The 25,511-nt window shown below is 51.9% G+C and overlaps 1 protein-coding gene across 5 annotated transcripts; it reads right to left on the bottom strand.

Annotated features, from left to right (window-relative positions):
- Positions 1 to 24,343, bottom strand: PES1 (pescadillo ribosomal biogenesis factor 1). 5 transcript variants are annotated; one of them, XM_077834788.1, is made up of 15 exons: positions 24,185 to 24,343; positions 23,375 to 23,454; positions 16,262 to 16,415; positions 15,333 to 15,442; positions 11,137 to 11,308; positions 10,613 to 10,702; positions 7,459 to 7,575; positions 7,087 to 7,164; positions 6,542 to 6,631; positions 6,227 to 6,357; positions 5,549 to 5,674; positions 5,040 to 5,212; positions 4,641 to 4,780; positions 3,318 to 3,485; positions 1 to 2,241 (listed from the first exon to the last, which is right to left on the bottom strand). In XM_077834788.1, exons 1-15 carry the CDS (start codon positions 24,206 to 24,208, stop codon positions 2,155 to 2,157), a joined length of 1,740 nt encoding a protein of 579 aa, XP_077690914.1. In that variant the 5' UTR covers positions 24,209 to 24,343; the 3' UTR covers positions 1 to 2,154. The 5 variants fall into 5 exon arrangements, with proteins under 5 accessions (XP_077690914.1, XP_077690915.1, XP_077690911.1 ...); XM_077834789.1 differs by having other exon boundaries at positions 4,641 to 4,777; XM_077834785.1 differs by having other exon boundaries at positions 4,641 to 4,777; positions 5,028 to 5,212; positions 24,185 to 24,342.
- Positions 24,344 to 25,511: the final 1,168 nt, after the last annotated feature.

The raw sequence follows: 25,511 nt of genomic DNA, 5'->3' as shown, positions 1-25,511 counted from the left end.
TCTCTATTCAAGCCAAATTTAATGGTGTCCAGTATGCAAATTAATTCCAATTCTGCAGCGTCCCGTTGGAGTCTGTTTTTCAAGTTTTTTGTTGGAGAATTGCGACTTTTAGGTCTGTAATCGAGTGACCAGGGAGGTTGAAGTGTTCTCCACTTATAATTCTTGATGTCTGATTTGTGTCCACTGATTCTTTTACGTAGAGACTGTCCAGTTTGACCAATGTACATGGCAGAGGGGCATTGCTGGCACTGATGGCATATATCACATTGGTAGATGTGCAGGTGAATGAGCCTCTGATAGCGTGGCTGATGTAATTTGGCCCTATGATGGTGTTCCCTGAATAGATATGTGGACACAGTTGGCAACGAGCTTTGTTGCAAGGATAGGTTCCTGGGTTAGTGTTTTTGTTGTGTGGTTGCTGGTGAGTATTTGCTTCAGGTTGGGGGCCTGTCTCCCAAGATCTGTGAGAGTGAGGGATTGTCCTTCAGGATAGGTTGTAGATCCTTGATAATGCGTTGGAGAGGTTTTAATTGCAGGCTGAAGGTGATGGCTAGCGGCGTTGTTACTTTCTTTGTTGGGCCTGTCCTGGAGTAGGTGACTTCTGGGTATTCTTCTGGCTCTGTCAATCTGTTTCTACACTTCAGCAGCTGGGTACTGTAGTTTTAAGAACACTTGATAGAGATCTTGTAGGTGTTTGTCCCTGTCTGAGGGGTTGGAGCAAATGCGGTTGTATCTTAGAGCTTGGCTGTAGACAATGGATCGTGTGATGTGGTCTGGATGAAAGCTGGAGGCATGTAAGTAAGTATAGCGGTCAGTAGGTTGCCGGTATAGGGTGGTGTTTATGTGCCCATCGCTTACTAGCACTAGTAGAGCAAATGCAGTTGCATCTTAGAGCTTAGCTGTAGACATTGGAGCTATGGCTGTAGACAATGGATTAGCACATATGTATATGTATCTTCCTACTGTATTTTCCACTGCATGCATCCAGTGAAGTGGGTTTTAGCCCATGAAAGCTTATGCCCAAATAAATTTGTTAGTCTCTAAAGTGCCACAAGTACTCCTCGGTTTTTTTGCTTATAGCTACAGACACCCAAGTGGGCCAGCCGCACCCAGCGGGTTTCCTGCATTCACCCAGGGTTCACTGAGTTCACTCTGAATAGTGACCTTTTCCCTCTCAAGAGGATTACAGTCAAATAAAAGGAGCTGGAGGCTACTGAGCAGAGCCCTGAGGCTGGGAGGGCAGCAGCTGTCACAGAGGGCTGAGCTACCATAGCTCACAGGGGGCAACAGACCACACGGGAGGCCAGCTGTGAAAGTTGACTTTACTAAAGTACAGTAAAATCACAGCCCTTTACAGGCCCCAGCCCCTGTGCGGAGAGGAGCTCAGGGGTGGGGGGCTGAGGCAGCTTTTCCCGGGAGGCCCCACAACCTGCCTGCACTGGCTGCAAGGGACTGTGCAGATCCCCAGCTTGTAAAGCAAACAGCAAAGGGACCCTCCCTCTGAGAGCAGCACCTGCCACAAGCTCCAAGGCACCCAGCCTGCTGGAGGAGCCCCAGCTCAGGGCCTGGGCCAGCTCACCCTGGGTCCCGTTTTTACCATTAGCTCTGTATGACCCAGAGCCCCGAGACATTCGCCTGCACCAGGCACAGCCTCTCCTTCCCCAACCCGGGGAGAGCTGCTGACACTTAACAGGCCATTTGGCTTTTCTGGGGACCTTTGGCTGCATCCATGATCTGCTGCAGCCACGGGGAGGATTCTTCCTTTTCCACACCCCTCATCTGCCTACCTAGAGGCTCTGCTGGGAGAGACCAGGTGGGGGAATCCACTGCCCCCTCCCACCCATGACCTGTTGGCGTTGGTGCGGGTGAAGCAGACAAAGAAAGCTCCCGGAGCCTCCCCATGGAGGAGCCTTGGATGGGATCCCGGAGGATGGGGGAAGAGGCTGGTTTTGTTTTTAAATAGAGGGGATAAGCGGTAATTGGGGGTGTCCCCAGAGCATCGATAGAGCTGAAAATCACGGCCAGCCAGATGCTGTTGGCTTCTGTTCAGTGTGGCCTGTCATGGAGGAGGCCCGAGGTACCGCCTAGAAAATAGGTCTCCCAGGCCAAGGGGCAGCTCCAGTCCTGGAGGGAGGGCAGAGCCTGACAGCCCCATCACTCCCGTCGCACCTTCTTGGTTTTCTTCTTCTCTGATTTCATGGCAGCATCATGAGCTTTCCTCTTCTCAGCAAGTCTGGTTGCCTGCGGGGGGAGAAACCGCCCAGATTAACCCCTGAACACTGACAACAGTTCTTCCCCCTGCCTGTTACAGTCATGCCAGAGCCAGATTCGAACCCCCTCCAACACTGGAGGAGATCATACCCTGATCTCAGCCTCTGGGCCAGACCAACCACCCCTAAGCTCTGGGCCTGCTGCTGGATCAGGATGGTTAGCTAAGTCACTCACTAGCTCTAGTTTGTTTTTTTTTGGGGGGAGGGGGGAAGAAGGTGGGGGGAGTGGTGAATCACGGTACACATCACTGCTATGGACACAGGCCACCTGGGACACCCCAGGACCACCTCAGGGACCTAACCTTGCTGACTCCCAGGCCAGAGCTCTGCACCAGGCTTAAACTTCCATCCACCCTGGCAGGCAGCGAGAACTTGGGGGGGCGGGGGGGGGAATGTCACCAAGCCCTAGGGGAAAGCCCCAAGGGCCAAGTCCAGAGGCGAGGTACGGGGGCCGGGGGGGGGAGTGTACATTACAGACCAAGTGGGCCAGGGGAATTGTTATAGAAAAAGCCCCCCTCCACCCCAGGAAGTTTACACAATCATTTCCACCATTGTTGAACCCAGGCCAAAGTCTCCAAATGCACAATCCTCCCTCAGTGGCTTCTCCTGTTCTGTATACACCATAGAGAGGCAGCATTGCCTAATGGACTGAGTATAGGGCTGGGAGTCAGCAACTCTGTTCTAATCACCATGGAGGCTCCAACCCTCCCTGGGACACTGAGCAAGTCACTGGCTCTGTGCCTCAGTCTCCCCATTTGTTAAGCAGGGATGATGCCCACCTACCTCCCAGAAGTGGGGGACTGGCCAGTTTCTGCCTCACTCGGTATTTTACACAGCGTGCAGATGGTTTCTGGCCTAGCACTCCCCAGTGCCGTGTCATCCCCATCCAGTTAGAACTCGCTGCAGCCTGGTTCGATTAGGGTAACCCACCTCTCTTCACCAGTGTGCACTTTGTGGTGGGAGCAGGCTGAGTGTTAAGGCCTAAGTTCTGCTCTAGTGACCAGGGGGTTCATCCCCACGCTGGGGAGCGAGCGCCGGCCACAATACCTCTCGAACTTTGCGCTTCTTCCCAAACATGATTTTCTGGTAGAGGTACTTCTCCCTCTTCTTCATCATCATGATGGCGAGACGCTTCTCCTCGCTCTGCTCCTCTTGGGCTGCTTGCTGCTTGTCCTCCAGCCGCACAATGCCAGCCGACACCTTCACTGGCAGCTTCTGGGGAGGGCACAAGAGAGCCAGTGACCTCAGAAGCCCCCTGCTGCATCCATTGCAAGGGACTCCACCCCCATCCCTGCAGATGGCGCTGCCCATTCCCTGGCCCTATCCTGAGGGGATCCCACAGCTGAGCCTGGAGCAGCCAGGGCAGCATGAGCTAGAACTGCCTGCAGGTAAGGCAGAGCGCTCAGCTAGCACCCCACTAACAAGCTGCCATTAATGTCATGGCAGAGAATGCACCAAGGTTCCTCCTGGAGGTCCTCGGAGCTACTCCCAAAGGAATTCAGGCAGAGACTGTGATGGGAAAGAGGGCACATGCCCAGCGCCACCAGCGACAGGAACTTTAGCTGTGCTCCCTCACGCTTTTGCAATTCGTTTCCTTTCTACTTTTTTTAGAAAAAGTAGAGAAGAAAGCATGGCACTGTCTGGCTTGGGGGAAGTTTCAAGATTCCTCAGACAACGTATACACGTCCCTAGAACACATGTGTATGTGACAGCTGCCATCTCGCCCAACACACCAGGGATTGAACCGGGGACCTCCAGAGCCAAAAGCATGAGCAGCTACTGCTTGAGCCAACATTACCTAGCTGGGGCTGTGCAGACTCCTGTCCTCTGTGGACTGGCACAGAGGGGGACCTGTCCCCTCCAACCTCCCATGAGTACACACAGTGTCTCGATTTTTCACTTGTGAGTGTAGCAATGGTTTTTGCTGTGCATGATCACTATGCAGATTTCAGAGAAGCTGGAGGTGGTCTGGATTTAAGGGCAGGTGCTAGCCCTGGATAAAGACTGGACTGGCCTGGCCAGGCCGAGGTCCCAGCCCATTCTGCAGGAGCCCCATCAAAGATTAAAAAAAAAAAAATTCACTCCTTAAAATAATAAAAACCTCAAGCTCCAAGTCCTTTGCCCAACCCCTGCTCTCTCAGAAAGGGACATCATCACCTGCAGAGACCGAGTCAGGAAGCATTTGGCTCAAAGGGGAGTGTTCTACACAGGTGAGCAGAGGGTTCAGAACGGAAGCCATTCAGCAACCTGCCTCCAGCAGGTGCTACCCAGTGGAGGGCTGAGACGGGGAGGCATGGAGCTTGACCAGAGCTGCACCACAATGGGGATGTCCCCTTCAGGGCACGCTGGCTCCATGGCTATGCATGGTACCTTTCCCTGGGATCGCTGCTCTTCCAGCTTCTTCAGTTTCCCTTCATCTTCCTTTTCAGAGTGTTCTTCTCCTTCTGAGCCTTCATTATCATCATCATCTTCATCACTGTCCTCCTCCGCCTCCTCTCTGCTCTCTTCTGCTAGAGAAGTCAAGAGAGCAGAGTTACCATTCAGGATTCTAACCCCTAAGCAGAGCAGGAAGAACCAGCCTGGCATAGGCTGGCAGAGAACCCAGGTAAATGTTTCCCAGGTCTGTGCTCCTAAAGGACCTGTTGATAACCTGGGACGAGGAGGCAAAAGGAGGGAGGGACCGATGCCCAGAGGGAGGCAAAGGATGCCCAAGGTGAGAAAGCTGGCTGGATCCTCGGGACTTGGCCTCCCCATTACCTGGGTTCTCACCCTTCTGCAGGGCCAGCAGCTTCAGCTTCTCAGGTGGGATGTAGTCCCCATCCTTCTCCGAAACAAAGGGTGAGAGGTGCGGGGGCAGCAGCACGCCGGGGAAATAATCAGCCACCGGGAGGCACATCTTAGCATTGACGGAGTCGAACACCCACTGTGGCTGGAGGTAATACCTAGGAGGGTGGGGAGAGGGCTGGAGTGAGCAAGAGGGATGGAGGGAAGGAAGAGCCAAGAGGAAGTGGATGTGGGTGGATTGCCCCCACCCCCAGCAGGGTCCCTAGAACATGGAGCAGGCCACTTGCACACCAGAAGGGGATTGGGGCAGACACCTCACTGGGGCCTGGCTCAAAGTGCACTGAAGCCAGCAGACAGGCGCCCAGGGGTGGCAGGGCAGAAACGCTGAGGGCAAAGAGGGGGGCTGAATGGCTCCAGAGCAGGACAGTCAGTTGGCCTCTCCTGCCGCTTGTGCGGAGGCTCAGATCTCACCCAGGCAAAGATGCAGAGCTCACCTGCCTATCACCTGCTTTCCCAGGCTGGGCCGGTCGACAATCTGGTGGGTGATGGTTGGATTCCTCACATCGTAGGTGGCACTGATGCACATGGACTTGTCCCAAGACACTTTGCCTCCAAAACACCTGCCCAATGAGAAACGCCCATGAATCAGGCTGGGTGGGAAGGGCCCAGCACCAGCTGAGGGGCAGGGAACAGAGTCCTATGCGGGACACACAGGGGCCTCACTGTTTGCAGTGGAAACTTGCAGGGACACAGTGACATCCCAAGAGGCTAAGACTGGAGAAGCTGGATTGTCAAGAGGATCAGGAATGCAGATCCCCTCCCTCAACCTTGTCAAGGGACCCAGGGGAATGTGCCTAGGCACCTGAGCCCATAGCACCTTCTCACAGCCACAGCCGAGCTTCAAGGTTGCTCCAGGGACTTCGTTCACCCCAGCCTCGCTGGGTAGCTCTCGCAGGCAGGGACACTGGCTGGGCTCCCCAGAGTATCACGCCTGGGTTAATCCTGCTCTCATGGCTAGAGGATCTCCAGATGGCTCATGGGCTTCCTCCATCACTAACATTGCCCTTGCTCCTCACTTACTCCTGGACTTGGTACCCACCCAGTTCAGACCAAGTCCCTCGCCCTATCCCCAGGGCTCGCCCTGATGGAGGAGGAGTGCGATCAGCACGTACCGGATGATGAAAGCTATGGGCTCCCGAGGCACCTCTCTGTTCAGGAAGAACCGCAGCCCCTCAAACAGCTTCTTCTGCTTTTCTACTGCCTCCTGCTCCTTCTTCCTCGCCGCCTCCTGCTCCGCACTCTCCTGGCCAGAGCAAGGCGCTATGAGAGGCTCCTCTACCATGCCCTCCCCTCCCCACATGCCAACCCTAGACAAGGGGAGGGACAGCGGGGAGCCCCCTCCCATGTGGCAGTCCCTTCCCTGCCAGCCTCCTTCGAGGTGTGGGGGGACTTGGAGCAGTGATAAATTCAACCTGCTGAGCTCTTACCCCATCCACGGGGAACTCATCCACCTGCACTTCATCCTCTGGGTTTGGTGCTACCACTCGGGCTAGGCTGGCACTCAGAGCTGACAGCTTCTGCAGTGGGAAAAACCAGCAATGTGTCACACACAGCTCTCATATGGGGGAGGCTGCTCGGAAAGGTGGTTAAGATCCCAGGGCAGGACCCAGGAATAGCAGGCTGTAGGTCCTACAGGGGTCCTCTTTCGTATCCCACCTCCAGCTGCAGCCAATACCCAAGGGCTCAAAGGAAGCCCCATAGTGCACCTGGTCCATTGCATGGCACTGGGGAATGGCTCACCTTTAGCCCCTGCCTTGGAGATCAAGGTCCCTTTTGTTTGCATGGCTACAAACGTTAATGAGTGCACCAGGGAGAGGGGCCCAGCCCCCCAGCCAGGGCGGCCAAGAATGGCAGGGTCTGTGCCCCATCCCCAGGCCAGCTGGGGAGTGTCCAGCTATGCAGGGTGGCCCATGGCCCATTAACCAGCTCCAGGGTGTCATGTGGGGTCCGCATGACAGGCAGGGCCTCTCACCTCCATGTAGCTCTCTGAGTCCATGGCATACGCCTCCCCCTCCTCCGGCTTCTGCTCTGCCACAGCCTGGCCTTCAATCTACAGAGAGGAGAGGGGTGAAGGCAGGGCCAGAATCTGGCACGATCCTGCTGCTCCCTTCCCCAGCCTCTCAGGCAGTCACCACCCTTCCAGCAGGATCCGACTGTGCTGGGCCCACCCACAGCACTCCCTCCCCACCAGTAGGGGCAGGCTGGCTCCCCAACACTAAGCACCCGGGCAAGGGGAAGAACCTGGATCACACTGCAGTCCCCCAGGCCTGCTGCAAGAGTCACCTCTCCGCTTGCTACCAGGGGCCTGGGATCGTAAACCCCGGTGGTGCCCTCCGCCCATCACCTTGGGGGGGTAATGCAGGTTGAGGGACTGGTAGAGGCGGAAGTTCACAAAGCCCAGCAGCGTGGTGTAGAACTCCGTGAAGGTCGCCATGACCCTGTAGTCTACGTCCGTCGGGTGCTGGAAGAGACAGTGGGAGGTCAACCAGGGACATCAACAGAGCTTAGGGGGAAGCAGTGATAACCAGCACCTTCCCCCGTGCAGAGCTGGGGCCAGGAGTGGCTGTGGCTCCGGGACAGGAGGATGTGGACAGGGCTAAGGGGTCCCTGGCTGGGACCATAGCTGGGGGGCAGGAGCAGAGCCCCGGGCATGGGTCCTGCAGCCGGGATCAGGTGCATGGCCGGGCACGGAGCCAATGGCAGACAGGACCCCGCATGTAGGGCTGGGAGTGGAGCCCCGGGCCCTGCAGCCAATACCCAGTGGCAGGGCAAGGAGCAGAGCTGCGTGGCGCTCCCTCCCCACCCTTCCGGGGGCTGACCCAGACCTCAGCTACACGCCCCCAAAATGTTCCTCAGCACCCTCTAGAGGGGCATGCAGCACAGACTGGGGGACCTCTGCTGTAAAGCAACTTCTCACAGTGAAACCTGGGGGCGCTGCAGCACTCCCCGCAACCCTAGTTCCTGCGCCTATATCCCTCAGTTTCACTCAGAGAACACCACTGTACCGCCCCTGCCCCCACACAAGCCTGGGAACTGTCTGCCTGGCAAATGCTCAGCTCCAAGAGCTGGAGCACACAGCTGAACAGGGCTGTCTCCCCCCGACCAGGGGACAAGGTGTTGTTCAGCCCTCTGCAGCGGTAGCAGCCCCATGTGCAGTGAGCCAGGGAGAACTCCATCTCCAGGCAACGGCAGGAAGAAACTCACTGACTCTGCATTTAAGACTCATCCCCCTCGCCCCAGCCCCATCTCGCACAGTTACCCACCCAGCATTCACAGGAGCTGCCTCCATGCCCCAGGCCAGCGATTTCCAGGCTGCTCATTAAGCGCTCTCAGCAGGCACTGCTGGGAGGTAACAACCTTGGGAAAAGGTCCTTGAGGGCTGACGGGAGGGAGCCTGCAGAGTCCCACCCACCCGGTCCCCTAGCAGGGCAGGGTATGATGCGTTAGCAGCAGAGTAGGCCCCTACATGGCACTGGCTGCATGTCACCCACACTCTACCCTGGGAACCCCAGGGCAGCCAAGGAACAAGGGAACGTTTCTGTCAACCCTGAAGCGAAGATCAACCCACGCAAGAGAGGTTCCCCAGAGCATGGCAGACCTGTAACCGCAGTCTCAAGAAGATGGGAGGTTGGTCTTAAAGCACACAATTAACAGAGAGGGCTCCTGGGTCCTGCCTGTGAGACTCAGCTCAATGACCCGTGGAGACCCTCCAGGGGATCACCAAGAGAAAGCAAAATGCACAGGAGTGCCGCCTGTGGTCAAAGCCCTGGACTGGGCAGATTCAGCTGGAGATGGCTGGACAGCATCTCTGGGACTGTCTGCTGCTCAGTCTGCAGGGGTCTGGCAGATTTCAGAAGATGCCCTAGAGTGTCTTAAAGGTCAGCAAAGGTCATTGATTTCTAGTTAACTGGAGGGGCACAATGCAGATCCCCAGCCAGTAAATGAATAACCCAGCAGAGACATTGGGTGTGGGGGGGAAGGGGGGCTGAAGAGAGAAAAGAGAAAAGACAAGACCTTCCTGGGGCAGTGGGAACTAGAAATTGAGGTCGATAGGACATGTCAGAAGGGGAGGAGAGCAGGATCTTCAAAGAGATACTCTAGCTCAGCCAGAAGTTCTGAGCCTGATGCAGGAATTGTGGCGTGAAGTTCTCCAGCCTGTGTCATTCAGCAGGTCAGACTACATGATCAGAGTGGTCCCGTCTGACTTTCACTCTATGAATCTATAACTAGAGCAAACCCAGAGGGAAGACCCAGTGGCCAGCGTTCTAGCCTGGCGTTGGGAAGACCCGAGTTCGATTCCTGCTCTGCAACAAACATCCTGTGACTTAAGGCAAGTCACTTAGTCTCTGTGCCTCCACTGCTCACCTGTACAACGGGGCGAACAGCCCTCTCGGCAGCGCTGTGGGACTCAGATGCCATGGTTGCAGGGGGCAGATAAGTATGGAGAGAGAGACAGCCAGTGGCAAAGTGAAATGCTGACAAGCAGGGGCAGCAGGGACCATTCAACCTTAACTCTGACCCCTTGTGCACGTGCATCAAAAGTCTGTGACAACATGATCACCCCGTTGTCCCTGCAGGACCCTGCTCTGTTTGCTGTCCTTCGCACTCTCATATCACTTCTAACCTGCGCAGCAAAGGACAGTCCTGTCTGTGGCACCTCACAGCCTTCATATAAAGGAGAGTTTACAGAAGATGACATTTGTAGTCTAACAGTCTGACTCCCCTCCTGAAGCCCAGACACTAGCATCCTCTTCTGCTCTCCAAGTCCCAGCTCCAGCACAACTGAACTGGAAACAAATCCCAGCTTCTTTGTCACGATGATCACAACAGACTCCCCCCAGCTCATCTGGCAGAGCAGTCAGAGGGCAGCAAAGGACCCCTCACACTGCCCTGAGTCTGCTTAGACCTGGCCTCTGTGGAGACAATTAGCAGCTAATGAGGGACCCCACCCCAGGACAAGGGCTGAGACCCCACCCCCTCTGATGGGACCAGCTTTGAGTTTCCACCAACCAGAACTGTCTGGGAGCTCGCTAGGGAAGGCTCCGCTCCCTCCGCCTTCCATCCCACTCACAGCCACCCAGCCCGTTAATCTTTAATAAAGTTCAGAGAAGTAATTAAAGTTAATTATTTTCAGCCCAAGAGGAGAACAATGAGCTGGCTGGGCTGTTACAGGCACGCACCAGGGTTGCTGACTAGTGCATGCAGGGTGATGACTCTGACCCAGAGGCAGGAGCTCCCCAGAGGGGCAGGTGAGAGGCTGTTTCAGACGGTTCCCTGGGCATTAGGCCCCATGATATCCTGAGCACCATGCAGTCCCTGGGTGGCAGCTCAGCTACAGCAGCTTCGAGGAGCCACCCTGCACTCTCCTGGGACTCCCCCACCCCCATACTGATGGAAGGATACTAGAGCCCCTTCCCCCCCCCCCCATCTTATTCACAGGCCTCAGGGAGGTTGGGGGATGGACAGATAGACACAGGAGCAGAGCGCACGGTACTCACATCATGGGCAAAGGCATATGGAGTAATCCAGGTGATGGGCTGCCCCAGCACCTCGGCCTGGTAATAGATCCCTTTGATGGACAGGAACACCTGGTGGGAGAGCAAAGGGAGAGGAGCTGGGGGGGGGGGGGGCATGGCTGCTGGCAGGAAAGGAGACAGCCTGGCCAGCGCACTGTGAATCCTACATGCATTGAGGCCCCCTCCACCCTCCAGCAGCATAAGCAGGGCTCTCAGATCTGTACTAGGCAGGAGACGGACATCCCTTAACCCCTCGCTATCCAGGGAGTGAATTTTTTCCAGAGCACATGCTGACAACAGCATAGCGCTGCCCTGCTGCAGAAGGCCTCTCCCCCGCTTCTCCCTGGGAACGCTCAGGGCAAGCATTAGTTGGTGACTAGATGTTCTGGAACCGAAGGCATCTCTGAGCCCAACTGCCCAGCCAGCCACACCAGGGCGCCTCTCGCCGATGCCCTCACTGCACTGCCCAGGCAGGCGAAGGGCCTGCACTGGCAGGGGACTCTCACCTTGCGCAGGGAGCGGGAGGCGATGACGTAGTTGAGGAACTCCACGGTGAGGCGGCGGCACAGCTGGATGGTCTGCACGTGGCACTTGCCAGTGCGCGGGAAGGTGGCAAAGAGGAAGCACATGGACAGTGCGTCATCCAGGTCTCGCAGGGCATCGATGAAGGTCGGGTACCTGCATCCGCCACAGAAGAGAATCCCGGTGAGAGCAGGAGGGGGCTCCAAATAGCAGCACCCTCCCACATCGCTAATAAGGCGGCACTCGCACCCAGCCCAGGAGTGGCAAAAACTGGAGCCTTTCAACAGGTGTTGGGTGGCCCCTGTGAACCAAGTCTGGGGACATCTCAGACCAGTTCTAGAGAGCAGGCTTCCTCATCCCTGAGCTCCTCACTACCACAGCTGGCACCAGATGCCAACAAAGCCAGGGGATCTGCAGACACCCTAGTGTGGGGTTGGAGTCCAGACCCACTTTGGTGCCATTCAGGCAGGTAGTGAATAACAAGCCCCCGCATGGACACCTACACTTGTGGCAAAGAGGAAATACACAGTGGGGAGGAACAAGATGGAGACAGCCTGGGAAGCTCACTAGTGCAAGAATAAATCATGTTCCTGCTGCCTGACTTGTGCAAACACCTGCGGATCCCTAGCTTGTATGCTGCATATGTTTGCATTGTGTACAATGCACGCTTCACCAACCCACGCCACATTAGCTTGTGAACACTCCCTTTGGTCTTTTTATGGTACCACCACACCTGGATTCCAGTGTCCAGCTGGTCTGCACTGCTACCGGTGTTACTGTGATTGGCCGTACCCTGAGACCTACCTTTACAGTCAGCAGGAGGAGAGGGACAGAGTCTCAAAAGATATTTAGGCACCTAGGGCAGTTTTCAAAAGTAGGCGCCTCACTGCATCGTTTGGTGCCACTGACCTTTGAAAGTCTGCCCCGTAGCGCTGTCAGACAACAGGTGCTTTACACACATAGAACAAGCCCTGCAACAAAGCTCTTACCAAAAGAGATGGGAGGCAGCATGGGCTTGGGCTAGGCTGCTGATCTGGGAGTCACAAGACCTAGGTTCTACCTCTGGCTCTGCCATGCATCTTCCCTTCTCTGGCTGTTTCCCCTCCCAGCCACTGTCTCGTCTATGTAGACTGTCAGCTCTCTGTCTCTTATGAGGTGTTTGTATAGCACCCAGCACAATGGGGCCCTGACCTCAGCTGAGGCCTCCAGGCAACACTGGAACACAGATCAGCTCTGCTGATTACGGCACCGTTGGTGGGTGCATCCTTCATGTTTCACTGCAGTCACCATGTGACTGGGCAGATCATCTGCAGGATTCACATTCCTCTAGGAGTGACTCCGAGCATCATCTTTGAAATCACCATTCAGGGAGAGAAGGGGAGCCCATGACATCCTGCTAGGTATCACACAGGCCCTTGGGGCCTGGAACTTGTACTAAGGCTGTGCAGGCTCAACCCTGCTTTGCCCCATTGTCTCTTCAACTCATAAGCAGTGGTTTATAAACATTTTAAAGGCAACGATGCAGCTCACAGGAACAGCAAACTATCGTAGTGTGTAGGAAAGATAGGAAGCATGGCAAGAGACCGCCCTGGCTTAACCAGGAGATCCTCAATGATCTAAAACTCAAGACATCTACAAAAAGTGGAAACTCAGCCAAATTACAAAGGATGAATATAAACAAATAACACAAGTACGTATGGACAAAATTAGAAAAGCCATGGCACAAAACAAGATCAAACTAGCTAGGGGCATAAAAGGTACAAGAAAACATTCTAAAAATACATTAGAAGCAAGAGGAAGACCAAGGACAGAGTAGGCCCATTACTCAAAGAGGGAGGAAGACAATAATAGAAAATGTGGAAATTGCAGAGGTGCTTAATGACTTCTTTGTTTCGGTTTTCACCAAGAAGGTTGGTGGCGACTGGATGTCTAACATAGTGAATGCCAGTGAAAATGAGGTAGGATCAGAGTCTAAAATAGGGAAAGAACAAGTCAAAAATTACTTAGACAAGTTAGAAGTCTTCAAATCACCAGGGCCTGATGAAATGCATCCTAAAATACTCAAGGAGCTAACTGAGGAGATATCTGAGGCATTAGCAATTATCTTTGAAAAGTCATGGAAGATGGGAAACATTCCAGAAGACTGGAAAAGGGCAATTATAGTCATCTATAAAAAGGAAAATAAAGACAACCCGGGGGAATTACAGACCAATCAGCTTAACTTCTGTACCTGGAAAGATAATGGAGCAAATAATTAAGCAATCAATTTGCAAACACCTAGAAGATAGTAAGGTGATAAGTAACAGTCAGCATGGATTTGAGGAGAGGATAGCTCAGTGGTTTGAGCACTGGCCTGCTAAACACAGGGTTGTGAGTTCAATTCTTGAGGGGGCCATTTAGGGATCTGGGGCAAAAATTGGGGATTGGTCCTGCTTTGAGAAGAGGGTTGGACTAGATGACCTCCTGAGGTCCCTTCCAATCCTGATATTCTATGAAATTGTGTCAAACCAACCTGATAGCTTTCTTTGACAGGGTAACAAGCCTTGTGTATGGGGGGAAGTGGTATATCTTGACTTGGGTAAGACTTTTGACACCGTCTTGCATGACGTTCTCATAAACAAACTAGGGAAATACAACCTAGATGGAACTACTACAAGGTGGGTGCATAACTGGTTGGAAAATCATTCCCTGAGAGTAGATATCAGTGGTTCACATTCATGCTGGAAGGGCATAATGAGTGGGGTCCTGCAGGGATCGGTTCCGGGTCCACTTCTGTTCAATATCTTCATCAGTGATTTAGATAATGGCATAGAGAGTATACTTATAAAGTTTGCGGACGATATCAAGCTGGGAGGGTTGCAAGTACTTTGGAGGACAGGATTAAAATTCAAAATGATCTGGAGAAACTGGAGAAACAGCCTGAAGTAAATAGAATGAAATTCAATACGGACAAATCCAAAGTACTCCACTTAGGAAGGAACAATCAATCAGTTGCACACATACAAAATGGTAAATTTCAGAGTAACAGCCATGCTAGTCTGTATTCGCAAAAAGAAAAGGAGGACTTGTGGCACCTTAGAGACTAACCAATTTATGTGAGCATAAGCTTTCGTGAGCTACAGCTCACTTCATTGGATGCATACTGTGGAAAGTGTAGAAGAACACTTTCCACAGCATGCATCCGATGAAGTGAGCTGTAGCTCACGAAAGCTTATGCTCAAATAAATTGGTTAGTCTTTAAGGTGCCATAAGTCCTCCTTTTCTTTTTACAAACTAAATAGGAGTCAGTGTATTGCTGTTGCAAAAAAAAAAAAAAAACCAAAAAAAACCCCAAAACCACAAGCATCATTCTGGGATGTATTAGCAGGAGTGTTGTAAGCAAGGCACGAGAAGTAATTCTTCTGCTCTACTCCTCGCTGATTAGGCTTCAACTGGAGTATTGTGTCCAGTTCTGGGCACCACATTTCAGGAAAGATGTGGACAAACTGGAGAAAGTCCAGAGAAGAGCAACAAAAATTATCAAAGGTCTAAAAAACATGACCTATGAGGGAAGATTGAAAAAATTGGGTTTGTTTAGTCTGGAGAAGAGAAGACTGAGAGGGGATATGATAAGAGTTTTCAAGTACATAAAAGTTGTTACAAGGAGGAGTGAAAAATATTCTTCTTTTTAACCTCTGAGGCTAGGACAAGAAACAATGGGCTTAAATTGCAGCAAGGTTGGACATTAGGAAAAACTTCCTGTCAGGGTGGTTAAGCACTGGAATAAATTGCCTAGGGAAGTTATGGAATCTCCATCATTGGGGGTTGGACAAACACCAGTCAAGGATGGTCTAGATAATACTTAGTCCTGCCTTGAGTGCAGGGGCCTGGACTAGACGACCTCTTGAGGTCGCTTCCACTTCTGTGATTCTATCTTGGAATGAGTCAGTTACACAAGCTGCAGTCGTGGGATTCGATGCTTGGAAGAGGCTGCCTGAGGTCAAGCCCAAGCAGTGTCCCAGGTACAAGTCCTACTGCTAGGGGGCGTGACAGTCCCTGGTCCAGCTGCTTGCTCGGATGGATTCTCGCTAATCAGACTAAGCCTTCTAAGTTCCAGCCAGCCTACCTTATCTGCTATACAACAACAGGGCTGTTTCACACCGTGCTATCGGTGTCCCAGCCCTGGCAACCTCCATCTCACCTCTCCTTGATGATGTGGTCAAGCTTGTAGCTGGGCTTGTTATCTTTCAGCCGCTCCACGGTGTTCCACTCGCTTTTCCCATATGCTTTCCGGAGCTTCCGGACAAATACCTGAGCAGAGACAGAGAGGCCAGGCGGTTGATACAAGGGAATGCAATCATGTGACCATCTCCTGCACCTATCACACTTCAGGTCAAGGCATACAGCACATTCCCATCACTGCCAAGGGCTTGATTAACAGACCAACAGGAAACAGGCCTCAAAACCTGCCTTCTCACAGCACACCAGCACATCACGCAGTGGCAGAGAGGACTAAGGGGACTTGCCTAAGGTCACCCAGAAAGTCAGGAGCAGAGCAGGGGAAAGAACCCCGGAGTCCTGGCTCCCAGTCCACTACTTTCTTCACTGGCTCATGCTGCTCTGCCCTTCAGCTCATAGTAATAAACCAGGCACCTCCACCCACTCAGAATCAAAGCCCACTATTGCTCTGTACTGGCAATATAAGTGCCCCACCACTAGGGCTGCATCCTTCACACAGGCCTAGAATCCTAAGCAAAGGTCCTGTGGCATGTTAACAAGCACAGCTGGATCCACAGCAACAGACCATCTGCATCAGCAGTGACAGACTCCCAGGCAGGCTTCAGATCCGCAGCTTCCCACTCTACCAAGCCACCAGCCTAAGAAGTCACACACAGCAGCTGGTGCCTGCCTCCTTCAGATTCCAAAGCCCAGACTACCCATGACAAGAGCAGCCCCAAGAGCCATGGCACGTTAGGAACATGCACAGCTTAATGGGAGGTGGACGGCAGCCCAGGCAAGGGAGGCCAGGAGCTCCAGAGCCTGTATGTAGAGGGGTGGTAGGGGAATGTCTTTTTCAAATGGAACAGAGCTAATCTAACTCACAAAGCTCAGCTGGCCCTCTCAGCCTACCTTATACTCCCGAAACTTGTTGATGATGGGCTCATGAAGGAGGAACTTGATGTCTTTGAGGAGGTAAAAGGTCCGGGCAGCAGTGGAGCCTTTGTTCACCTTTTTCTTGTGTTTGGGCTCATGGGGGTAGATCCCCTTCAGGATACACAGACGCCTGCAACACAGACACAGAGGAGATGAGAAACCACACAAAGGCACTAGTGGCTCAAGGCACTGGTGATGGGATGCCCCTGAACTTCACTAATAGAGAGTTAAGGTGGCTTAGTGCCCTTCTACAAGGTGGGCAGTGGGTGGTAAACAAGCCTCTGAAAACCAGGAAATACTCAAACCCACTGCCTGCATGGGTCTAATGTTTGATTTGGAAAGTGATTTGGGACATTCCCTGCAACTGACTTTGCAGGATCCGTGCTAAGTCGCCATACACAGCATTGCAGCATACAGAGCAGTAGCAGAGTTTGGAACATGCTACTCAAGGCTACGTTCCAAACAGTGTAAAGCAGCACTGGGCCCAGCAGTCATTCTCTCATACCTGTTTATAGCACGATCTGTAAAGTACTGCCTAAGTCATCATGTGCAGTCTTTCAGAATATAGACTCAAGCCCCTTCGAAGACAGCTGTGCTACTCAAGGCACTTTCCCAAGAATATAAACATACCTGTGTCAGGTTTCAGAGTAACAGCCGTGTTAGTCTGTATTCGCAAAAAGAAATGGAGTACTTGTGGCACCTTAGAGACTAACCAATTTATTTGAGCACGAAAGCTCATGCTCAAATAAATTGGTTAGTCTCTAAGGTGCCACAAGTACTCCATTTCTATACCTGTGTCACAGGCTGAAGCTATGTCTATACTAGAGACCTTACAGTGGCACAGACATGGACCAGCCAAGGAAACAAACACCTACGAGCAGATTGCATGGGAGACGCAGGAGAAAAGGTACAACAGGGACCAGCAGCAGCACCAAGTGAAAGCAAAGGAACTGTGTCAGGCATACCAGAAGGCCAAAGAGGCCAACAATCAATCTGATGCCACGCCACAGACCTGAAGAGCTTCATTCTACACTTGACAGAGACACCAACACCCCACAAACCACCGTCATGGAACAGTAGGGGGGAAATAAACACTGCTACTCCACCCCAAGGGACATTAAGGACAACAGCTTCACATATACAGCAGCCATAGCTCTCACACATCAGTGTGTGCAACTAAAATGGATATGAATGTTCTTTCCCCTTAATATATTAACGAAACAGAATGTAACAATTTTTTATTGTATTTGCTTTTAAATCACACAGCCTTTTTTTTGCATTGTTACTGAATAAATTTATGGGTTTCAGAGTAACAGCCGTGTTAGTCTGTATTCGCAAAAAGAAAAGGAGGACTTGTGGCACCTTAGAGACTAACCAATTTATTTGAGCATGAGCTTTCGTGAGCTACAGCTCACTTCATCGGATGCATACCGTGGAAACTGCAGCAGACTTTATATACACACAGAGATCATGAAACAATACCTCCTCCCACCCCACTGTCCTGCTGGTAATAGCTTATCTAAAGTGATCATCAAGTTGGGCTATTTCCAGCACAAATCCAGGTTTTCTCACCCTCCACCCCCCCACACACAAACTCACGCTCCTGCTGGTAATAGCCCATCCAAAGTGACAACTCTCTACACAATGTGCATGATAATCAAGGTGGGCCATTTCCTGCACAAATCCAGGTTCTCTCACCCCCCTCCAAAAAAAACACACACACACAAACTCACCCTCCTGCTGGTAATAGCTCATCCAAAGGGACCACTCTCCCTACAATGTGCATGGTAATCAAGGTGGGCCATGTCCTGCACAAATCCAGGCTCTCTCACCCCCCCACCTTTTTTTTTTCCCGGGGACACACACACACACACACAAACTCACTCCTGCTGGCAATAGCTCATCCAAACTGACCACTTGATCAGATGTCAAGAATTATAACATTCATAAACCAGTCGGAGAACACTTCAATCTCTCTGGTCACGCAATCACAGACATGAAGGTCGCTATCTTAAAACAAAAAAACTTCAAATCCAGACTCCAGCGAGAAACTGCTGAATTGGAATTCATTTGCAAATTGGATACTATTAATTTAGGCTTAAATAGAGACTGGGAGTGGCTAAGTCATTATGCAAGGTAGCCTATTTCCCCTTGTTTTTTCCTATCCCCCCCCCAGACGTTCTGGTTAAACTTGGATTTAAACTTGGAGAGTGGTCAGTTTGGATGAGCTATTGCCAGCAAGAGAGTGAGTTTGTTTGTGTGTGTGTGTGTGTGTGTGTGTGTGTGTGTGTCCCCGGGAAAAAAAAAGGGGGGGGGGGTGAGAAAGCCTGGATTTGTGCTGGACATGGCCCACCTTGATTACCATGCACATTGTGTAGAGAGTGGTCACTTTGGATGAGCTATTACCAGCAGGAGAGTGAGTTTGTGTGTGGGGGGGTGGAGGGTGAGAAAACCTGGATTTGTGCTGGAAATGGCCCAACTTGATGATCACTTTAGATAAGCTATTACCAGCAGGACAGTGGGGTGGGAGGAGGTATTGTTTCATGATCTCTGTGTGTATATAAAGTCTGCTGCAGTTTCCACGGTATGCATCCGATGAAGTGAGCTGTAGCTCACGAAAGCTCATGCTCAAATAAATTGGTTAGTCTCTAAGGTGCCACAAGTACTCCTTTTCTTTTTGAATAAATTTATATTATTTGGAAAACGAATTCATCTTTCTTCATTCATAGCATATGCTGCAGAGTGCCTAGCAGTTCTGAAAGCACCCACTTACTTGTTACCGTACACAGTGGGACACAACTCATAAAGTCAGTGACACACACTGTAATAACCACAAATGTACACCAAGCACCGGAAAATTAATAGGTGCATTGTCAGTATTATATTCATTGATGTACATCAAGCACCACACAGTTCATAACAGGCTCCAAAATAGCAGGGTCAGGGAGAGCACGGTATACCACAATGCATTACTATGGCTCACTGTTAAAGAACTACTCCTGGGGGAATTTGGTGGCAAAAAATGGAAAATTCTGACAATTTTATTTGTCAGAATAACAAGATAATCACATCAGTTTCAATTATTCTGGTAATTAATTTCAAAAATATATGTCAGCAAGTATGTCTATAACAATACAGACAACAAAAAGATTCAGGAAATGTTTTCTGACAAATAGATTTCTTACTAGGTATATTAATAGAGAACTTGCAGTACACAACAATACAGAACCATATTTCCCACACCCCTCAGAAGCAGTGCAAAGGCTTGAGGAAATCAGGGATAACGGAGGAGCTAAGGGAGAGGGAAGTAATTCCTGGGAAGGGACCTGGGTATGAACTGGAGGGTTGTTGAGGGCAAGCTCTCTGTCCTGGTGCCACAGCAACCCCTGGTGGGTGAAAAGCATAACTGCAGCACATCTTCAGCAGAATGTATTTTCTGCAGAGAAAAAAAAATTATGCACGGCCCATATATTCTGCACATACACAACGGTGCAGAATTCCCCCAGGAGTAAAGTGCACTTTCAAATCCTCCCTGCGCCGTATAGTCCTGTTGAGCTCTAATTGCCCTTGTTCAAACTCAGCAGACAGAAGTCCACCTCTGACCTCCATCTCAGCAGCAATTTCCTCCCCTTTACTTCACAGATATCATGCAGGACATGGCAGACAGCTACCATCATTGGGAATTTCCTTCCCACAGATCTAATCTTGTCAGTAAACACCACCAATGTCCCTTCAATCAACCAAAAAGCACATTCAACGGTCATTCTCCACCTGCTCAGCCGATAGCTGAATCTCTCCTTGGTGCTGTTGAGGTGGCCGGTGTACAGCTTCATAAGCCAGGGGAGTAAAGGGTAGGCTGGGTCACCTAGGATCACTACTGGCATTTTAACATCACCAATGGCAATCCACCAGTCAGGAAATAAAGTCCATGCTTGTGACTTTATGAACAATCCTGTGTTCTTAAAGACATGAGTGTCATGCCCCTTCCCTGAACCAGCCTACACTGATGTCAGCGAAGTATGCCCAGTGATCCACAGCGCTTGCACAACCATAGAAAAGTAGTCCTTTCTGTTGATGTACTTTGTGGCAAGGTGGTCTAGTGCCAAAACAGATGGCACGCATATAACCCTATGCCTCCACCACAGGTCAGGAACCCCACTGCTGCAAAGCCATCCACTATGTCCTGCACATTGCTGAGAATGACCTGACCAGTAGCAATCCTGCATTACAAAATTCAGCAGTGCAATCCCCACTCGCTTCTCCACTGTCAGCACAGTTCTTAGTTTGGTGTCCCTGCACTGAAGTGCTGGGGTGAGCTCAACACAATTCTAGGAATGTGGCCTTGTGCACACGAAAGTGCTGCAGCCACTGCTTGTAATCAGAAGCCTGCATTTTGATGCGATCCCACCAGTAAGTGTTCATTTCTCAGTCCCAGAATAGGCACTCCACCACGTACAGCTGCTCTGTGAACATCAACAACCCTGAATGGGTTCTCGCTATGTCCCACAGCAATCTGCCCTCCAAGAAGTCATCTTGTTCCCCACTACAGTAACTCCTTGCATAATGTTGTAGTTACGTTCCTGAAAAATGCTACCTTAAGCAAAACAATGTTAAGTGAATTCAATTTCCCCATAAGAATTAATGGGGCGGGGGGGAAGGGGGAGAAGAGGCTTAGGTTCCAGGGAAATTTTTTTTGCCAGACAAAAGACTATATTTTTATATTTATTATACATACACACATATACATACACACAGGATAAGTTTTAAACAAAAATTTAACACTGTACACAGCAGCGATGTGAAGCTTGGTTGAAGTGGCAGACGGTGGCATATTTTCCAGGGAATGCCTTATTGTTAAATGATGAACTAGCACTTGACTGAGCCCTCCACCCACTACAAGGCAGCACGAATGGAGGGAGGGGGGACAGCGACACACACCATGTGTGAGAGAGAGATGCGCATTGCCCCTTTAAGTATGCTGAGCCCACTTTAAGTATACTGCCTTTGCTGTAGCTCATGAAAGCTTATGCTCAAATAAGTTTTTTAGTCTCTAAGGTGCCACAAGTCCTCCTTTTCTTTTTGCCTTTTTAAGTAGATCTGCAAGTTGAGACAGCAGCTGCTGCCAGCAAGCTCTCTCCGTCCTGAGCCCCATCCTGTCTCCCCTGCTCTGGGGAGATGGGGGCCAGAAGCAGCGGGAAGGGGGACACCCAGACATTAGCACCCCTCTTCCCCCACTGCACAGCAAGCAGGAGGCTCTCGGGAGCAGCTCCAGGGCAGAGGGCAGGAGCAGTACAGGGCAGTGGGGGGAGGGACAGCTGAACTGCCCGACAATTGATAGCCTGGTGGGCAGCTGCCACACAAGAAACTTAGGGAAGCTGATATGAGTGCTGCCGGTCCACCCTGGTTCCAAGCCCCCACCAGCTCGCTCCAATGAGCTGCTCTTTCTGCAAGCAGTGGACAAAGCAGGCAGTCCCTTATAAACAAGGTTATAAGGACAGGTTTCAGAGTAACAGCCATGGTAGTCTGTATTCGCAAAAAGAAAAGGAGTACTTGTGGCACCTTAGAGACTAACCAATTTATTTGAGCATAAGCTTTCGTGAGCTACAGCTCACTTCATCGGGGTTTTGTGCTGGAAATGGCCCAACTTGATTATCATACACATTGTAAGGAGAGTGATCACTTTAGATAAGCTATTACCAGCAGGAGAGTGGGGTGGGGAGGAGGTATTTTTTCATGCTTTGTATGTATAAAAAGATCTTCTACACTTTCCACAGTATGCATCCGATGAAGTGAGCTGTAGCTCACGAAAGCTTACGCTCAAATAAATTGGTTAGTCTCTAAGGTGCCACAAGTACTCCTTTTCTTTTAACGTTATAAGGGAGCATTGAGCAACTTTAAACAAGCATGTTCTCTAATTGATCAGCAACAAAACGTTAACAGGGACGACTTTAAGTGAGGAGTTAATGTACTTCAGTTCTTCTTGAGGCTCTGTAAATACCGAAGGAACATGCGTCCTGTGCTTGCAACACTCGTGCCAATAGGGCAGAGCTGTACAGGCTCTGTGATTCTGTCAAAGGTGACAAACAGAAAGGAAGAGGGCTGTACAGATGTGTGGGATTTTTTAAGACGTGAAAAATTATGGGAGTTAGATAACATTATGGGAAGGAGAGAGTTGCACACTGTGAAGTTGACCCTTGCTGCCAGCCACCCCTGGGCGACTTGTTTCTGCTTCACCATGCATTGCCAAAGCTTCCCAAGAGACAGTGATACTGGACTACCCATGGTGCACCACACTGTACACGTCTACATGCTTCCCAATGCAACACATGAGGATCTGAATATCTTTGGTGCATCAGTTGGGCTTGGCCAACCTGGTGTTACAAGTTTTACCCTTAATAACTTTCCAATATGGCTTCCGTGCAGAGAGAGTGGGTACCATGTACTAGCTGAGATAGATTCTGAGCAACTGAGTTCAACTTGGGGAGGATCTAAAGTTTGAGCCCCAGGAATGTGCAAAAAAGGGTAGAAAAACGGTGATTTTGTAAACAGTTCACTACGGGCTTGTCTACACTGGCAGCGCTTTAATGTGGCTTGGGTAGTCGCAGCAAGCGATGGGAGACAGCTCTCCCAGAGCTCTAAATAAATCAACTCCACGAGGGGCGCAGCTCCCAGCGCTGGTGCACTGTCTATACTGGCATGTTACAGCACTGAAACTTGCAGCACTTGGGCTGTGTTTTTTCACACCCCTAAGTGAGAAAGTTGCACCACTGTAAAGTGCCAGTGTGGACAAGCCCTAAGACCAGATGCTCACATCTCTTTATATGCTTACTAGCAACCTTAACACAGAAAACAGACTGAACTGGCTGAGAGGAGCAACATATATATACACATAAGCAAACAGAATCCCCTTTCGCCTCTAGAAGAGGAACCCTGCAGGGCAGGACTATCACAGATTAGCAAAGGAGGCTGGACAGCTCTTGCACTGTAAGTCACATTACACAGGAACAGAACAAGTCAATATCCAAGGCTGACAATTCAACATTTTTCAGCTTCTCTCACCTCACTTGGAAACCCTAAACCATTCCTTACCTGAAGTCTGCGAGGCTCAGCTGTAGTTTCTTCCGGGCCTTGTTTCTAGTGATGTAGTTTGTGGCTGATCCCCTCTCGTACTTAGGAAGAAACAAGGACAAAGATTCATTAGCAGCACAGGGGACAGAAGTTTCCTTGAATTGGGATCACTGAGCACAAGGAAAACTAGTGACTGGCTCAGAGAAGATGAGGTGAGTAACTCAGTATAGATATTAAGCAGATTAATCCACACAGGATCCGAGATACAGAAAAAGAGGCTCACCTCCAAATTGGGGATCCTTTAGAGAACAGCTACCTAGGATCTCAGGAATCTATTGATAGCAGCAATATTCTGTGGATTATTACCTGAGCGCAGGACATGCAGGAGGAACCCACAGCAGCTGAGACAAGAAGGGATTTACACGAGGTACCCTGACACCCAGCTGAGAGCGATTTGTGGGCACCTTAAGAACTGGCAAGCCGATGCCACGAAGGGCACTAACGCGGGGGGGTGACACTCCCGGTGGCTACCGGGTGCCGGCACGTGCCCCGCCTGCACGGAGAGCGGCGCCCCGGGGCAGCAGGCCCGGCCCGCCGCAGACCGGGGCCGACGCGCTGCTGGCAGCGAGCGGAGCCCTGGCACGCCCGGGAGGAGACCGAGCCCAGCCCGCGGCCCCGCGGGGACCCGCTGGCTCAGGCGGCTCCGGGGCGAAGCGAGCTCGCGAGCCGCTGCCCAGCGCGGGGGACGAGCCCCGACGGGCCCAGGCAGCGGAGCGGGGCGGGGCGGGGCGGGGAGGGGCGAGGCGCAGCAGCAGCCCCGCGGGCCGGTACCTTCTTCTTCTCCAGGCCGCCCATGGCTGCGGCTCAGCGGCGACCCCGCTCCGCGCTTGCTGGCTCTCCAGGCGGCGGCTCCAACTGCTCCCACGTGGCGCGCCGCGCCGAGGACCCCACGGGCCGGGGCTGCCTCTCGCTGCCTGCGCGGGCGGCACCATCCGAGCGGCCCTGCGCCAGGCCACCGCCTCGTTCCCGGCGCGGAGCCCGCAGCGCCGCCGGCCCAGGGCGCGGGGAGCCTCAGGAAGGCGGCGGGGGGCGCCCGCGCGCCCCTCAGGCATGAGTCGGGCAGACCCTGGGCTCGCGGGGCCTGCTGGGAAAGGGGTCCAGAGACTGCGCAGACCACGCTGGGGGGCAGGGCTGCGCGGGGCTTGCCGGGAAAGGGGCGGGGCGGCCGCTGCTTTGGTTCTGTGGGGACGGTCCTGGTTTGGGGCCGTGGGAGCCCGACGTGTCCACATGGGCGCCTGTTACCCCCCCCGCCCCCCTCGCGTTGGCTGCCCGGTCTCCCTGCCCCCTGGCGTCACCCGGGGGCTGCGAACAAGGGGCGGGGAGCGGCTCGGGGCGTCTCAGGCGGGACAGGCGCCTGCGGAGGTTTGCGCGCTGAGGGCTGCTCCCGTAGCGCCGTGCTCGGCGCTTCCCTTCTCTGCTGTGGCCGTGAGGAGAGCCGGAGGGGTCGGGGAATTGCGCGCTTTGATGGCAGACCTGCCGCTCGCTATGTTTCATGAAGACACGGCGGGTCCTTACACCTGACCCAGGTTTTTACCAAAAATAGTTTCCAAGTTTCACCTCAATCAGTTAGTTTACCAGTATTTTTTCCAAAGCTGCATGCTAATAAAGGGCCATCTGAGTTGCGTACTTTAGATGCTGGAAGGGTATTAACATATTTTTTAAATAGACCTAAAGGTTTTAGGAACTCCTCTTTGTTATTTTTTCCTGTTCTAAGAATCATCTGAGTTATGATCATAGAGTCATAGAATGTTAGGGTTGGGAGAGCTCTCAGGAGGTCATCTAATCCCGTGCAGGACCAACACCAGCTAATCATCCCAGCCAGGGCTTTGTCAAGACAGGCCTTAGAAGCCTCTAAGGAAGGAGATTCCACCACCTCCCTAGGGAACCCATTCCAGTGCTTCACCACCCTCCTAGTGAAATAGTGTTTTCTAATATCCAGCCTAGACACCCCCTTGCCCCCCACCCCACACTGCAACTTAAAACCATTGCTTCTTGTTCTGTCGTCTGCCACCACTGAGAACAGCCAAGATCCATCCTCTTTGGAACCCCCTTCAGGTAGTTGAAGGCTGCCATCAAATCCCCCTTCACTCTTCTCTTC

The sequence above is a fragment of the Eretmochelys imbricata genome, chromosome 15 (genome assembly GCF_965152235.1).
Source record: "Eretmochelys imbricata isolate rEreImb1 chromosome 15, rEreImb1.hap1, whole genome shotgun sequence".
NCBI lineage: Eukaryota > Metazoa > Chordata > Testudines > Cheloniidae > Eretmochelys > Eretmochelys imbricata.
Note: the sequence above shows the minus strand (reverse complement) of the source record. Positions and strands in the feature narration are given on the sequence as shown.

Bases quoted from the DNA above. Each gene is read 5' to 3' on its own strand.
- PES1 (XM_077834784.1), bottom strand. From the start codon at position 24,208: ATGGGCGGCCTGGAGAAGAAGAAG. The intron at 10,703-11,136 runs GTGAGAGTCCCC...CTCTCCCACCAG, and splicing joins CCTCCCGCTCCCTGCGCAAG to GTGTTCCTGTCCATCAAAGG. The intron at 4,781-5,027 runs GTAATGGGGAGG...TGACTTCTCTAG, and splicing joins GCAGAAGGGTGAGAACCCAG to CAGAAGAGAGCAGAGAGGAG.